This window comes from Hypanus sabinus, chromosome 1, assembly GCF_030144855.1.
Source record: "Hypanus sabinus isolate sHypSab1 chromosome 1, sHypSab1.hap1, whole genome shotgun sequence".
Taxonomy (NCBI): domain Eukaryota; kingdom Metazoa; phylum Chordata; class Chondrichthyes; order Myliobatiformes; family Dasyatidae; genus Hypanus; species Hypanus sabinus.
Genome location: NC_082706.1, coordinates 21,625,920 through 21,642,815, shown reverse-complemented (window position 1 = coordinate 21,642,815; position 16,896 = coordinate 21,625,920). Strand labels below are relative to the sequence as shown.

Below are 16,896 nucleotides of genomic sequence, written 5' to 3'. Positions count from 1 at the left end.
ACGGAAGAGGGATTTTAAGTTTAAGGGAAAACTGTAATGACTCCTTTATTGTCTACCAAATGCACAGCATAAAGCACGGTAAAAACTTCATGTCTTCACATCTGACCAGTCTCAAAGTGAACCCCAACTCTATGTCGGTGGTTGTGAATTATGCATGTCTCCATGCATTACATCACCCTACAAGATTGGCACAGCCACGTTGGCAGAAGCCTTGCGTCAAACCTTGAGAAACTAGGACCAGAATCCTTTCCTTCAGCCAATAGAGGCATTTGGTTTGTAAAGAACAGTTACACCAGCTAGTGACTCTCATGCACCCCCTAGTGGCTGATAAAATGAACAGAACCGGCAGTGGGCTGATGCTATGTGAATGTGGCTGTACAGTTCATAGTCTATACATCTATTCTCAGGGCTGTGTTATCGGAAACAAACACGAGTCCATTTGACATCACAGCTACAGAATAATTAAAACCAATAAATAAACAGTGAATTAAGTTAATAAAAGGGAAAATGGCACACAAACTTCTGCTCAAAGAGGGAAATCTTTCCCAAAAATCACTGCTACGGGGAGCCTGGAATGTGGTTCCAGAGGTGATAATGACGGAAGTATGATAGGTGTTCAAGAAGATAGACACATGAACGTGTAGAGAACGGAGGGATATGTACATTGTGTAGGCTGAAGGGATTAATATAATTAGCTGGTTAAATACTAGTTTAATTAGTTTTGCACAACATTGTAGACCAAAGCACCTATTCCATTGCTGTACTGTTGTATGTTTGTTACAGTTCCTTCTCCTGGATGTCTTTAACACATTTTATCTCATTCTTGGAAGGCTATACAAACTGTTGACAATTGGCAGGCAAGGTTTTCTTAAGCTAATTTATATTATTCATTGAAGAAATCTTGCTAAAACTGCTTAGAAGTCGAATGATGAGCATCCCAGTTATATTATGGCAGTAATTAATGATATGCCAATAATAAAGAAGGATGCATATAAACACAATTAGCTGTTCTTGCAGCCAGCTAATTACAGGCTCACAAATCTCCAGTGTAATAATCTTTCCATGGACCAATGCCAGCTTGGACTGAATCTGCCACTCCGCCCCAACATCATTTCAATAAATCCTTCAAAGCTTTCGTGGCACGGGAATTGCATAACGTGAAATGCACAGCATACTGGATCTGTAGAAAACTTGCTTCAATGTATGAGATTTGGTGTACAGTACATGGCCTTATGCTAAATGATCATGGCTGTTTAATTGGGAACAGCCTGTGAATGCACTTCGGAAAAAACATTGTGAAAAAAACCATCAAAAGGGGCAATGGGCCAATTAACGCAAAGGAGAAAACAGTCTTTATTTCAGTGAACTTCGAAACAGTGGATAGTTTAAACTCTTCTCTGGCTTCCAGATTATAACAGATGCTTCGTTAACAAACTCTTGCCATCTTCATCGGGGATGATGCCTCATCTCTGATGAAGATGGTCGAGTTTGTCATTGAAACGTCGGTTATAATTGATACCGGTACCTGGCTGGAAACCCAAGAGCTTATTCGTCAAATGCGCTGGGAAGGCACTAGATCCTTTCTCAGTGGATAGTTTGCTGGCCACAGATTCCAGTAACACTGTAGGAGGAGATATTTGGGAACAGGAAGCATTAAGGTAAGAATCAATAGAAGAGTGAAATGTGAGGAATCCACGTGTTGAGTTGTGCCTAGATGTTTCCACTTGTGTGTATGCCTGTTAATGCTTGCCCTAATCCCCAGACTCAAATCTCACCCTGTTAGTGTTAGCCTGTGTGCAATAGTCAACCATCATTAAAGGAAGCCACAGGAAAGAAACTTCCATTCCTCAGTACAAATCACAATGGATAGCCCCAGAAACCAGGGCCTGGGGAACGCAGACAGTTTGACACTGACAGCACCACCCCAAGCCATGGTGATGAGACAGCCACCTCAAAGAACAAGATGACCACACTCCCTTCCGGAATCAGAAACCGGATAAGGATGCTGTCCTTGCGGGATGAGCTCTGCCAGGTTGTACATCAGCAACTCCTTAAGAGACAGTGAATGCTTCATGACATTGCATCTCATTCTGACGTGGAACCAAGAGGCAAAGGTAACGCACCCCAAGCTTGGAAGCTATGAATGTGATGCACCGAATAATTACTCCAGTTGCATAGGGAGATAAATCTCCTGGGCAATTTCAATGCAAATGTCTAATAGACACAACTACAAGGCATGATGCACTAAGGAGAACGTAAAGCAGGCTAACTTCAGAGACCTTTCAGGGATAGCTGTTAGTGCCATCGCCTTACAGCACCTGCGATCACTGATCAGGGTGTGATTTCTGCTGCTGTCTGTAAGGAGATTGTACGTACCCCTTTGGCTGCAAGGATTTCCTCCTACGTTCCCAAGACTTGCAGGTTAGGGTTAGGGAGCTTTGGGCATACAGTGCTGGCACAGGAAGCATAGCAACACTTGCAGGCTAACTCCCAGCACAATCCTCAGACTGTATTTGTTGTTGATGCAAAAAAAAACAGTTGTATGTTTTGATGTACATATGACAAATCAAAGAAAATCTTTCTACCATTTTGCTTGAAGTACAGTCTTGTCATAAACAAAATCCTGCTTCAGGAGGCTTCACAGCCACATCTTTGGTACAGACACCAATAGCTGTTAGATTACATCATTGTGTAAGCAAGAAAGATTGCAAGGATGCCCACAACACCCACACTGTGATAGGTACTGATGAAGATGTAGGAATGGATTCAGCAAGGAGATCCAGGAGATAAGAAACTGCAAAAATTTAATGGTCTTGCACTGAAAATTCCAACAGTTTTCCCAAAGAAAAGTAATAGTTATAACGGCACCTGAAGAACACCTTGAGGTCCTGCCTGATGGAAAACCCAGGATCTCATGGTGGAAAAATCATTGGTTGCCTGGTAGCTTGCTGAGAACCATAACGTACAGGGAGCGGTGGGTGTGCAGAAAGTAGTGTCTGGGGTGGTGTGACAGAGATAGATACACTAGGGACAGTTAAGTGACTCTTAAATAGGCAAATGGATGAAAAAAATGGACGGCTCCGTGGGAGGAAAGGATAAGATTGATCTTAGAGAAGGTCAGAAGATTAAAAGACACACTGCAGCACGGTGGAGCTGAAAGATAAAGAGAAGCAACACTTCTTCAAAGTATTCGCATGAAACGGATACTCACATAACTTTATACGAAGATGCCTATGAGGTCAACAACATACCAACCAAGAAGTGATCTAATGGGTTGTCCTTCCATACATCTGAAATATCTTGGAAATGACAGCCTGTCTGCTCTAAGAACATAGAATTTAGGTCACACATAAAGCAATAGCAGCACTGAGGAGAGTACTCGGTAGATCTAAAGAACAAATCAAGCTATTTGGACATGACCATTGTGGTTCTCAAAATCCAGTGCAGGGACTGCAGCGAATGCTACATCGGCTAAGCAGGGACAAAACTATCCTCAAGGATCCGTGAGTGTCAACGGGCTGTCAAGCAGCATGACCAATGCTCCCATGAAGATGGAGAGGGGCACAAATTCGACTGGGCATCAGTGAAAGTCACGGCGCAAGCAAACACGCGGCACGCAACTGAATTCCCAGAAGCATGGTTTTCCGCAAACAGTTCTATGAGCAGGCATGTAGACCTCGATCTCATTTATAAGCCAATGCGTGTAAAATTTCAGACCACGCACAGAGTTCACTACACAACCAGGCAGCAACAAGACACCCTCCTTACGTCACAACTGAGTTTGCGTAATGATGACCAATCGACTGATTGGAAAGTATACAAAAGCCAACATTGGGAGGACACACAAGTGAGCAACACACTGATGATGTCTCCTCATATGATGATGAAAAGTTTGCAAAGGGATTGTCAAGATTGGAGAACAATTCAATCTGTTAAATATGCGAGCTATGCATTTTCAGAACTAGTTCCAAGGGAGATTACCTTGTAGAGCTGTTAAAGATTGATTGGTATGATGTCATGGGCATCACTGAGTTGAGGCTGAAAGAAGATCATAGTTAGGAGCTTAACACTCAAGCACACACATTGCATCCAAAGGACAGGCCAGTAGGCAGAGTGAGTGGGGTATCTCTGCTGGTAAAAACTGAAATCAAATCTTTAGATAGAGGAGACATAGGATCGGAAGATGTAGAATCCTTGTTGGTAGTTAAGAAACCGCAAGGTCAAAAAGACCCTGGTGAGAGCCATAGACAGGCCTTCGAGCAGCGGGCAAGACGTGGGCTACAAATTACTATGGGAGTCAGAAAACGCATGTCAAATGGGCAATGTTATGACAGTCATAGGGGATTTCAATATGCAGGTAGATTGGGAAAATCAGGTTGGAGCCAAGAGAAAGAACTTGTAGAATACCTATGAAATGGCTTTTGAGAGCAGATTGTGGTTGAACCCACTAAGGAAAAGGCTATTTGGGATTGGGAGTTGTGTAATGAACCGGATTTGATTAGGGAGCTTAAGGTAAAGAAACCCTTAGGAGGCAGTGACCATAGTATGATGGATTGATGATAGATTTCATCCTGCAGTTTGAGGAGAAGCTCATATCAGGTGTATTATAATGGAGTAACAATGTTTATAGAGGCATGAGAGAGTGTGTAGGACAAGCGAGTGCTTCTATCTCTTATGGTCACCTCACCTTCAACAAGAAGTTGAAATGGCTAAACAACAGGGCCTTGGGAACAATTGATATCCTTGAACAAGCTCTAAAACTTGATTGAAAGCAGTTATATATTCCTGATCTCTATTCCCACGTCTGGGAAGAAAGGATGTACCAGGAGATTATAGAAAGGCCATCAACATCAATGTCTTCAGGAAGGAGACAAATCCGGTTGACTTTCCCTGGAAGCTCCTCCACTAAATCATTGTAGAGATCCTCCTCGATGGCCTTCCCTAGTGGCTGAAGAGTTGCTGTCCCAGTTACACCAAGGATTCTATCCACCTATTGATATGATGATCATCAGTAAGGAGGCTGATCCTCTCCTGCTGCTGACTAGGCAGCATTTAACTGGTTTCATTGCTTTACCAGCAGTGAAGGCAAAAAGTACCACTGGCGTGTCAGGTCTGCCAAGACTCAGGCAGATGCTAAATGCAGTGCTTCACACTGACCGAGAGATTAGACACAGGTTACATCTGCAGAGGAGGTTTCATACACTCAGTATGGTTCAAACGGAACTGAAATGACAATTAACATTTCCAAATCAACGTGCTTTTAAAGCAAATGTCGACGAGATGACTTAAAGGCAGGCGGAGAGCTTGACAGCAACAGAAATGGATCTACAGTTGAAGACGCAGGAGTGGGGGATGGTTCAGTGTGAACTGGGCACGTTAATTAAGTTCTCTCAATCAGACGGGGACCCTCATGGGAGGTGGGACCATTTAGATGTTATCAACACTTAATTAAAATATTTCACAGAATCACAAATTTGCATAGTCATCACACTTGCCAGCTCTTTGAAAGAAAAGCTGTCCTTTTATTGGTAAATCTGTGACTTTCTCATTCTTGGCATCTGACTAACTACCTATCACAATTAATTCTGGACTGAGCGTTCACTTTCCAGTTACTACTGTTCCTGAACCCTCAATGGAAACATTTCACTCCATCTCTTCTCTGGACTTTTTAATCAATAAATACGTATCTTTGCAGTCTGGTCAGTTCACTAGGAGGAACATCAATGTTGTTCACTTAAAAATTCTTTGGACCAATCACTCTGCGTGGAGACAAAACAACAAAAAGCTTTCCACTGTCATTTGGTACATTTGAAAATAATAATTCTATTCTTCACATTCTCTCATTCTAATGTTACACACTCAGTGGTCACTTTATTAAGTACCTCCTGTACCTAATAAAATGGCCACAGAATGTAGGTTCATGGACTTCTGCTGCTATAGCCCATCCACTTCAAGGTTCAATGCATTGTGCATTCAGAGATGTTCTTCTGCACACCACTGTTGATACAACTGGTGATTTGAGTTACTGTCACCTTGAACCAGTCTGGTCACTCTTTGCTGACCTCTCTCATTAATGAGATGTTTCCACCCACAAATGCCGCCCGCCGAATGTTTTTTGTTTTTATCGCACCATTCTCTGCAAACTCTGTGACTGTTGTGCATGAAAATTCCACGATATCCGTCGTTTCTGAGATATTTAAACTGTCCCACTTGTCACCAACAGTCATTCCATGGTCAAGTCACTCAGATCACATTTCTTCCCCATTCTGATGTTTGGTTTGAACAACAACTGAACCTTTTAACCATGTCTGCATGTTTTTATGCATTGTGTTGCTGCCACGTTTGGCTGATTAGGTATTTGCATTACGAGCAGGTGCATAGGTGTACCTAATAAAGAGGCTACTGAGTTCAACTTAAATTTCATAAGAGTACTGGAACCAAAATAAAATCTACAAGGAACGGTGACTTGTTGTCAAATAACTGGAGCTTGAGGTGACCTTTCTGAAGGGAAATCGAGGGAGACACGTCCAAAATAAACAACGGTAAACAATAGTGACTGCCACTCTGTGCTGACACAAGTCTCCTTCATTAACTCATCCCTACGCCGTTTCATCCCGGACAGTCTTAAATAGTTGAACTGCTCGCGATATTGAGAGCTGATATGACAACAGAAAGATGTGCTTAGGGCACAGCTAAATAAACGTGCAATGTTAAAAAGAAAAGAAAGGCATGCTGATAGGGAAAATGAAATGAGGCGAATCGTATGGGGAACATAAGCCACTTGGCCTGAATGGCCTGTTTCTGTCACACAAAATTCCATGTCGCAATTGGAGACTTGAGAACAAATTCAAGAGTTTAAAGCTGTGTAGTACGTTCAGAAGGCTTGTGCTGATCACAGGCTAACCTTATCCCTGAGCTCTGTGTTGCATGTACAAGCACACCAAAATCCTGCAGCACCACAGCACTTCTCTTAATTCTAGTAAATTTAGACCAATCTCATCTCATCTCCCTTCATAGCGGAGCCTCCACGTTCTATGACCTTAAGCAGAATACTCATTAAATTCTTGCCTTTCCCTAAGCCAACAAAGGTGGTAGCAACTGCACAACCTTTGCTTACATAAGTTCAGCCTTGGCTCAGAAGGTGATACACTCACCTCTAAATTGGAAGGTTATAGAATCAAAGCCCATAGACTTGAGCAGAATAAATCAAGTTGATATTTCAACGTAATACTTACTACAGGACACTGTACACAATACATCAGTGATACCATTCTTAGATGAAACATAGGGAAGTTCTTGTGGCAACCTGAGCAATATTCACCCTTCAATTAATATCACAGGCTGAGTACTTATTGCCATTTTAATGAACAGTCATTAGAGCTTCTACAAGTGGTTTAGACATCCAGCTTTCTCAAATGGACCTTTCTCCAGTTCTGTTCTGTTCTTTGACTAATACAAACAATTGAAAAAGGACAACCCATTCCCTCATACTTAGGATTCTATGACAGTCCAGTAGTTTTTATAAACTCATGATTATTTTAATTAATTGAATGCATGTCCCCAGACTGTTGATTCCAGTCCTCGATTACTTGTCAATGAACAGAATTTCCAAGTTACAATACCATCTCGAGTGTTTTAAATAGCTTACAGGGAGCAAAAGATGAAGGCAACGATAGCAGAAAGTTTTGACGTCCCATCCTATTCCATTGCTTGGTGTAACGTAACTGTTTGACTTGTTGCCCCAAGTGTATCCTGAAAAATAATAAATAAATTAACACTGCAGTATACATTTTAAATTCCTACTGTCCGTAGTAGGGGAAAAAAAAGTTAATATGCCTGAAAGGAAACAAACATGAATATTGCATGTATTTGTACCCAATGCAGAAGATACATTTTAAAACCAGATTTGATGTGGAAGCACAGTAGTGTAACAGTTACAGCACCTGCGATTGGCGTTCAAATCTTGCTCTTCTCTGATTCAAAAACACTTGGAAATTTCTACCGATGTACTGTTGAGAGCATTCCAACTGGTTGCATCACCGTCTGATGTGGGGGGAAGAGGGAGTAGGGCTACTGCACAGGATCGAAGCAAGCTGCTGAGAGTTGTAAACTTAGTCAGCTTCATCACAGGGACCAGTCTCCGTAGTATCCAGGACATCTTCCAAGAGCAATATCTCAAAAAGGTGGAGTCCCTTCGTTAAGGACCCCCATCACACAGGTCACGCCTTGTTCTCATTGCTGCCATCAGGAAGGAGGTACAGAAGCCTGAAGGCACACATTCAACGATTTGGAAACAACTTCTTCCCTTCTGCCATCCGAGTTCTGAATGGACGGTGAACCCATGAACAATACCTCTACTTTTTTTTTTATTATTTGTGTTTTTTGCACTACTTATTTAACTACTATATATGTGTCAAAATGGTTGCTGTGACGCATCTAGTGTGGTAGCGTAGTGGGTAGTCACTCTCACTTTCAGCTTCCACTGCTGGCTAGCAGTCTCGCGAAAAGGAGAGCTAAATGTGTAAATCGCTCCCTGTCAGTACAAAGCCTCTCCAATAGCAAGCCACATGTGGTGCCTCCTGGCTGGCGACACACGGAAACTGAACTCCTTTCAGAATTGGGCTGAACTACAGAGGACGGGGAGGAGGTCTGGTCCCTGAACACATAGCGTGAACCAGATACCCAGCTATGGGTAAATAGCCCCACTGCCTCGGGACAGACAAAGGCTCTTGGACATCATTGACCATCCTTCTGGCAGCTCTTGCAGCCAGGCTGGTGCCAAACATATTGCTGCATAAGCTTTTCTTCAGACTTTGAATATAAACTGTGTAGGGTCCAATTCTCTTGTACATTCCAAAGTGTTAGGGTTAGTTAGTTACCGGCAGTCGAAGCAAGCCAACACTTTGAGGGCAGACCCCAACATATTCTCGGACTGTGTCGGGTTGCTGATGCAAATGATGCATTTTATTGTATGTTTTGATGTACTCGTGACAAATAAAGGTAAGCTTTCATCTTTTGAACCTTTTGCAACCTTGCAGTGCTGTTTGTTCCCTCACCACCAGGTCATGCCCTCTACTCATTACTACCATCCACGAGGAGGTACAGAAGCTTGAAAATGCACCCTTAACTTTTCAGAAACAGCTTCTTCCCCCCCCCCCACCAACTGTCCTTGCTAATCCTCTTTTACATTCTTCATTTTCTACTGTAACCTATTGCAATTAATTTATGTCTTGCACCGTGCTGCCACAAAACACAAATTACATAGATTCTTAATCTGAAACAGCAAATATGAAGTAACACATCTATCTTTGATACTTCTGGGCAGCTGGGGCTCGTCAGCCGTAGTTGGCAGCTCACCCAGGAGAAGGAAAACTCTGTTTTCAAACCCCGGCTTTTGCGTCTATACCCATTCACGCGGAAGGCTTCAGGAATAAACCCCAAGAGAAAATCCGGAGCTGGAGTCCCTCAGGCAGTCATACAGCGAGATAACTGGCGAGACTGATTGGCGACCCCTGCAATATTGCTGGTGCCAAACTGTATCTGTCTCTAGCATTCCTTTGGGTTCATGGGGGGGGGGAGGGGGGAGGAGAGGGGGGGAGAGGGGGGGAGAGGGGGGGAGAGGGGGGAGAGGGGGGGAGAGGGGGGGAGAGGGGGGGAGAGGGGGGAGAGGGGGGAGAGGGGGGGAGAGGGGGGGAGAGGGGGGGAGAGGGGGGGAGAGGGGGGGAGAGGGGGGGGAGAGGGGGGGGAGAGGGGGAGGAGAGGGGGGGAGAGGGGGGGAGAGGGGGGGGAGAGGGGGGAGCGCACGCTACATGGGCAACAACTTGCTCTCCATACTGTATTGCCCTGACTTGCCTACCTAGGTAGCTAGCATGCATCATCCTTAGCCAACTCCGACCAACGGAGGCCTCCGATCTTTGACGCTGAGCAGAATCCTTGTGTTTAGTCCCCCAGTTATGGCTCAGTGGTTCCTCTAACTTCCATGTCAGAATTTCACATTCCAGAGGCTTGAACCACAGTAATTTAAATTAACACTTGGTGCAGTCCTGCAGGAAATACTATTTGAAACATCTATTTCAGGAGGATGTAAAAGATCACCCCAGCATATTCTGAGGAATAATGATGTTACACCAACTGTCCTGGCTAGTATTTTCTTTTCCTTACTTGCTTCCCTTACAATCACAATGCTGTTTTGCAAGTGTTGTAAGCTTGGTTGCCATGTTCCCTGCTTTAAACATAGAAACATAGAAAATAGGTGCAGGAGTAGGCCATTCGGCCCTTCGAGCCTGCACCGCCATTCAGTATGATCATGGCTGATCATCCAACTCAGAACCCTATACCTGCTTTCTCTCCATACCCCCTGATCCCTTTAGCCACAAGGGCCTCACAGCTAACACCGCCACCCAGCTTCGTGTCATCTGCAAACTTGGAGATGCTGCATTTAATTCCCTCGTCTAAATCATTAATATTTATTGTAAAGAACTGGGGTCCCAGCACTGAGCCTTGCGGCACCCCACTAGTTACTGCCTGCCATTCTGAATGGCTCCCGTTTACTTTGTAACATCCACAACCAGCACTTTGTTAGCATGTTATTGGGTGGAGCACCTTTAGTGAGGGTCTTGGATGTAGACCGCTGGTGCTCAGATTTCTACACACTTTCCCTACGACCATTAACCAAGAACTTATTGGGTCGAGGAATCCATAATTCTGGATTGGCGGTGTTGCAATCTTAATCAGATTGTTTTTGAAATGTGCATTTACAGTGGAAACTCAGTGATACAGGAACAGCTTCCTCTTTGTCATCAGATTTCCAAACAGTCCAAGAAAACGACCTCATTATTCCCCTTTTTGGAGTTTATAATAATCTGGTGTTTTTGCACTGTTCCGATTTCTGCAAAACCACAATTTTCAAGTCATAAGAGAGTGATGATGATCCAATTCAGATCTTGAGTCACCTCTATAGTGGCCACAGTCAAATTAAGCCCAATGTCGGGGTGCGCCATTGTCTCTATCGCTCCCGCCTCTCTGTCTACCTCAACTCCATTCTACCCCCTCGGTTCAGTCCATCCACCACACTTCACATGCTCTTGTTCTCAACAACAACTCTCAGTTCCCTGGGTCCTGACCGCCTCACTTTCACCACGGGTGTCTAATCCCCATATGCTTCTACGCTCCTTTTCCCAACTAGTTTCCCTTCACCACCACCCTCCTGTGTCATCACCCTCGGCAATTTCTCCTTTGGTTCCTCTAACTTTCTCCAAAGTCAAGGGCTGGCCGTAGGCACCTGCATGGGCTCCCGCTATGCCTCCCTTTTTGTTGGCTACATATAATAGTCCATGTTGCAAGCTTTCCAGGGTAATGCTCCCCCACTCTTCCTACACAACATGATGACCGCATTGATGCTGCTTCCTGTACCCTTAAGACCAGAAGACACAGGAACGGAATTAGGCCATTTGGCCCATCGAGTCTGCTCCGCCATTCAATCATGGCTGATCCTTTTCTCCCCTCCTCCTCCATCCCAGCTCCCGGCCTTCTCCCTGTAACCTTTATGCCATGTTCAATCAAGAACCTATCAATCTCTGCCTTAGACACACCCAATGACCTGGCCTCACAGCGGCAAATGGCAACAAATTCCATAAATTCACCAGCTTTCGGCTAAAAAAAAAAATTCTCTGTATCTCTTTGAAAGGGTGCCCCTCTATCCTGAGGCTGTGCCCTCTTGTCCTAGTCTCTCCCACCATGGGAAACATCCTTTCCACATCTACTGTCTAGGCTCTTCAACATTCGAAAGGTTTCAGTGAGATTCCACCCCCCCACCACCCCCTCAGTCTTCTGAATTCCAGTGCGCACAGATCCAGAGCAAAATGTTCCTCCTATGATAACCCTTTCATTCCTGGAATCATTCTTGTGAACCCCCTCTGGATCTTTTCCAATGCCAGCACATCTTTTCTAAGATAAGGGGCCCAAGACTGTTCAAAATACTCAAGGTGAGGCCTCACCAGTGCCTTATAAAGCCTCAGCATCACATCCTTGCTCTTGTATTCTAGACCTCTTGAAATGAATGCTAACATGGCATTTGCCTTCCTCACCACTGACTCAACCTGCAAGTTAACCTTTAGGGCATTCAGCACAAGGACTCCAAAGTCCCCTTGTAACTCAGATTTTTGAATTTGCTCCCCATTTAGAAAAAAGTCTGCACATTTATTTCTACTATCAAAGTGCATGACCATGTATTTTCCAACATTGTATTTCATTTACCACTTTCTTGCCCATTCTCCTGATCTGTCTAAGTCCTTCTGCATCCTACCCGTTTCCTCAACACTACTTCCCCTTTCGCCAATCTTCGTGTCATCTGCAAACTTGGCAATAAAGCCACCCATTCCATCATTTATATACAGCATAAAAAGAAGTGGCCCCAGCACCGAGCCCTGTGGAACACCACTAGTCACTGGCACCCAACCAGAAAAGGATCCTTTTATTCCCACTCACCACCTCCTACCAATCAGCCAATGCTCTAACCATGCTAGTAACTTTCCTGTTATACCAAGGGCTCTTAACTTGGTAAGCAGCTCATGTATAGCACCTTGTCAAAGGCCTTCTGAAAGTCCAAATATACAATATTCACTGTATGCCCTTTATCTATTCTACTTGTAATCACCTTACAGAATTCCAACAGGTTCATCAGGCAGGATTTTCCCTGAAGGAAACACTACTGTCTTTGTACTATCTTGTCCTGTGTCACCAAGTACTCCATCACCTCATCTTTAACAATTGACTCTAACATCTTCCCAACCACTGAGGTCAGGCTAACTGGTCTATAATTTCCTTTCTGCTGCCTTCCTCCTTTCTTAAAAGAATGGAGTGACATGTACAATTTTCCAGTCCTCTGGCACCATGCCAGAGTCCAATGATTTTTGAAAGATCATTTCTAACGCCACCACAATCTCTAACACTATCTCTTTCAGAACCCAGTGTGCAGTTCATCTGGTCCAGGTGACTTATGTACCTTTAGGTCTTTAGCTTTTTGACCACCTTCCCTTTGGTAACAGTAACTGAACCCACTTCTCTTCCTTCACAACCTATATCATCAGGCATACTGCTTGTGACTTCCATAGTGAAGACTGATGCAAAATACTCATTTAGTTCATCAGCTATCCCCTTGTCCCCCATTATTATTTCTCCTGCCTCATTTTCCAGCCACTTTGATATTATTTGCTAGCTTGCTTTCATATTTCATCTTTTCCCTTCTAATGATTTTTTTAGTTCCTCTCTGCAGGTTTTTAAAAACTTCCCAATCCTCTATCTTCCTACTAATTTTTGCTTTGTTGTATGCCCTTTCTTTTGCTTTTACAATAGCTTTGACTTCCCTTGTCAGCCATGGTTGTGTTATTTCATCATTTGAGTATTTCTTCATTATTAGAATACAAATGTCCTGCACCTGCCTTATAGTTCCCAGAAATGCACACCATTGCTACTCTGCTGACATCCCGGTCAGCAGCTTCTTCCAACTTACTTTGGCCAACTCCTCTCTCATACTGCTGTAATTTCCCTTTCTCCACTGAAATACTGCTACATCAGACTTTACTTTCTCCATATCAAATTTCAAGTTGAACATAATCATATTGTGATCACTGGTTCCTAAGGGTTCTTTTACCTTAAGCTCCCTAATCATCTCTGGTTCATTACATAACACCCAATCCGGTACATCTGATCCTCTAGTAGGCTCAACAATAAACTGATCTAAAAAGCCATCTCTTAGGCATTCAACAAACTCACTCTCTTGAGATCCATTACCAACCTGATTTTTCCAATCGACCTGCATATTAAAATCTCCCATAACATTGCCCTTTTGACTCGCCTTTTGTATTTCCTGTTGTAATCTGTGGTCCACCTCCCAGCCAGTTGGGAGGCCTGTATGTAACTGCCATCAATAATGAGATGAACAATTTCATCACTTTGCCTCCAACTTCCACCCTGCCCTTAAATTCACTCAGTCTATTTCAGACACCTCTTCCCCTTTCTCGATCTCTGTCTCCTTTCCTGGAGACAAACTGTCTACCGACACCTTTTATAAACCTGTGGATTCTGACGGCTATCTTCTCCATACCTCTTCCCATCCATCTCCTGTAAAAACGCCATTCCCTTTTCTCAGTTCCTTCTTCTCCACTGCATCTGTTCCCAGGATGAGACTTTCCTTCCCAGGACGCCAGAGGTGTTCTCCTTCTTCGAAGAATGAGGTATCGCTTCCTCCGCCATTGATGCTGCCTTCACCTGTATTGCCTCCATTTACCAGACATCCACAAAATCTTCCCGCCACCTTAACAGTCTTCACCTCTTGACTTCACCTATCACTCCATGAGCCTCCACAACCAACACAACCTTCACCATCTTCAACAGGATCCTACCACCAAACACATCTTTCCATAGGGATTGGTCCCTCTGTGATTCCCTTGTCCATTCGTCCCGCACCTGCTAATCTCCCTCCTGACACTTATCCCTGCAAATGACAAAAATACTGACTTGCCCATTCACCTCCTCCATTCAGGGCCCCAAAACAGTCCTTCCAGATGAGGCAAAACTTCCACCTGTAAATCTATCAGGTTCATCTTTTGTATCTGATGCTCCCAATATGGCCTCCTCTACATTAGTGAGATCTGTCTTAAATTGGAGGACTGCTGTGTCGAGCAGCTCCACTGCCTCTGCTAAAATCGGAATTTCCCAGTGGCTAACCATTTTAATTACTATCGCCGTTTCCATTTCAAAATGTTGGACCATAGTGTCCTCTTTTGCCATGATGAGGCCACTCTCAGGATGAAGGAGCAACACTTCATATTCCATCTGGGTAGTCTACAACTTAATAGTTACAACATTGATTTCTCCTTGGGAGTAATTTTTCCCCGCTCGCCATTCCCTCTCCTTCATTCCCACTCTAGCCTCTTAGCTCCTCACCCACCTATCGCCTTTTCCTGAGTTCCCTTCTCCCATGGCCCACTCTTCTCTCCTAGCAGATTCCCTCTCCAGCCTTTTATTTTTCCCACCCACTTGGCTTCACCTATCACCTTCCAGTTAGTTTTTCTTCTCCTCCCCCCCCCGCCCACTTTTTTACTCCGGCGTCTCCTCCCTTCCTTTCCAGTCATGAAGAAAGGTCTCAGAACTTCGACTATTTATTCATTTCTACTGAGCTGACCCACTGAGTTACTCCGGTATGCCGTGTGCGTTATCTTTGCCTATGATAAAAGGCAGAAGTGTGCATACTTCCCGCTGTTACTGGAAAGGAATCCTAGTTCTACAGATGATCAGCAATGCTTTTGCGGCCGAGGTATACGTCCACAAACTCACCTGGAGGTCAGAAACCGGCTAATCTGCCTCAACCTCACCGCCGCCATCTTTCATAAAGGCAGCCCAGGTCCTTCTTTTAAGCTGTCTACCGAAAGCTCCCACATTTGTTTCTCCTAATTTATCAGGGTTGTAGTCATAATGATCTCCTTAACTTTCCAAAATTTCTCGAGAATTTAAAATTAGCGATTTAATAAGGTTTGTTTATTTTTTGTGTAATTATTTGCCGGCAAAACAAGGGACGCAAAGATCCACTTCGCAAATAGAGCGGTTTCTAGTGACGCAATTGCATACTAGACTGGGAGAAAAGACCTCGAAGGAAACAGGTTCAGATATGCTGTGAATCCTGGAAACGGAAATTGCTGAAATATTCAAGTCAGGAAGTGCCTGTGTAGACAAACAGTGTTATTGATTCTGACTAGAAATCTCATGCCAGAGCAGCACACACAAAATGCTGGAGGAACTAATCAGATCAGGCAGTATCTATGGAAATGAATAAACAGTTAACGTTTCGGGCCGAGACCCTACGGCGGGACCCAGGTACGGCCCGAAACGGCAATTGTTTATTCATTTCTGTATTTGCTGCCTGACCTGCTTTGTTCCTCCAGCATTGTTTTGTGTGCTGTTCACGATTTACTGCATCTTTTGTGTTTAAAACTAAGAGAACTAAGTTTTCACTGAAGATTCAGAAATGGAAAACTTGCAAGTAGAAGGGCAAGTAAGCGAAGATACTAGTATGATCTTGGACAACCTGCTTGCTCTCAGCCAGAGTTGGAGAAAGAGTCATAGAGAAATACTGCACAGAAACAGGCCCTCAGTCCATCTGGCCCATGCCAAAACCATTTAAGCTGCCTATTCCCATCAACCTGCACCAAAACCATCATCCTCCACACCCCACCATCCATGTATCCTTCCAAACTTCTCTTAAATGTTGAAGTGGAGCTCCCATACACCACTTATGCTGGCAGCTCATTTCACACTCTCATGCCCCTCTAAGTAAAGAAGTTTCCCCTCATGTTCCCCTTAAACACACCTTTCACCCTTAACCCATGGGCTCTGGTAGAAGACCCACCCAACTTCAGTGGAAAAAGCATTTACTCTTATCTATATCCCTCGTAGCTTTACTTTGTATGCTATCAATTCTCCTCTCTATAATCTATGTTCTGAAGAATATAGTCCTAAACTATTCAATCTTTCCTTATAACTCAGATCTTCCAGATGCAGCAATATCCTTGTAAATTTTCTCTGTACTCTTTCAACCTCATCTAGATCTTTCCTGTAGGTAGGTGACCAAAACTGCACACAATACTCCAAGTGCTGTTTTAAGATAACACTGGTGAACCTCAGCAACTTCTTGTTGGTGGCTAATGGAAACAAGGATAGCAACTAAATCTTCTGTTGGCCACTCTTTTCTTGGAAAACAGTCATTGCAGGTAATAGTCTGTAATTTTCCTTTGGATCTGGAAGCAATTCAATGTGCAGAACTGAGGCAATGAGAGGTGGCAGGTCCATTGTTGAGAGCTGGGCTGAGCTTGAAAGGTCAGGCACAGGCCGAATCGAAGC

The 16,896-nt window shown here is 43.9% G+C and overlaps 1 protein-coding gene across 1 annotated transcript in view; it reads right to left on the bottom strand.

Annotated features, from left to right (window-relative positions):
* Nucleotides 1-15,410, bottom strand: part of LOC132391798 (NFU1 iron-sulfur cluster scaffold homolog, mitochondrial-like) — a 35,659-nt gene extending 20,249 nt beyond the window's left edge. The window contains exons 1-2 of the mRNA XM_059965432.1: nucleotides 15,337-15,410; nucleotides 7,649-7,752 (exon numbers count right to left, since the gene is read on the bottom strand). Coding sequence (XP_059821415.1) covers nucleotides 7,649-7,752; nucleotides 15,337-15,383 — 151 coding nt within the window. The 5' untranslated portion in view covers nucleotides 15,384-15,410. The remainder of the gene's footprint in view (nucleotides 1-7,648; nucleotides 7,753-15,336) is intronic.
* Nucleotides 15,411-16,896: the final 1,486 nt, after the last annotated feature.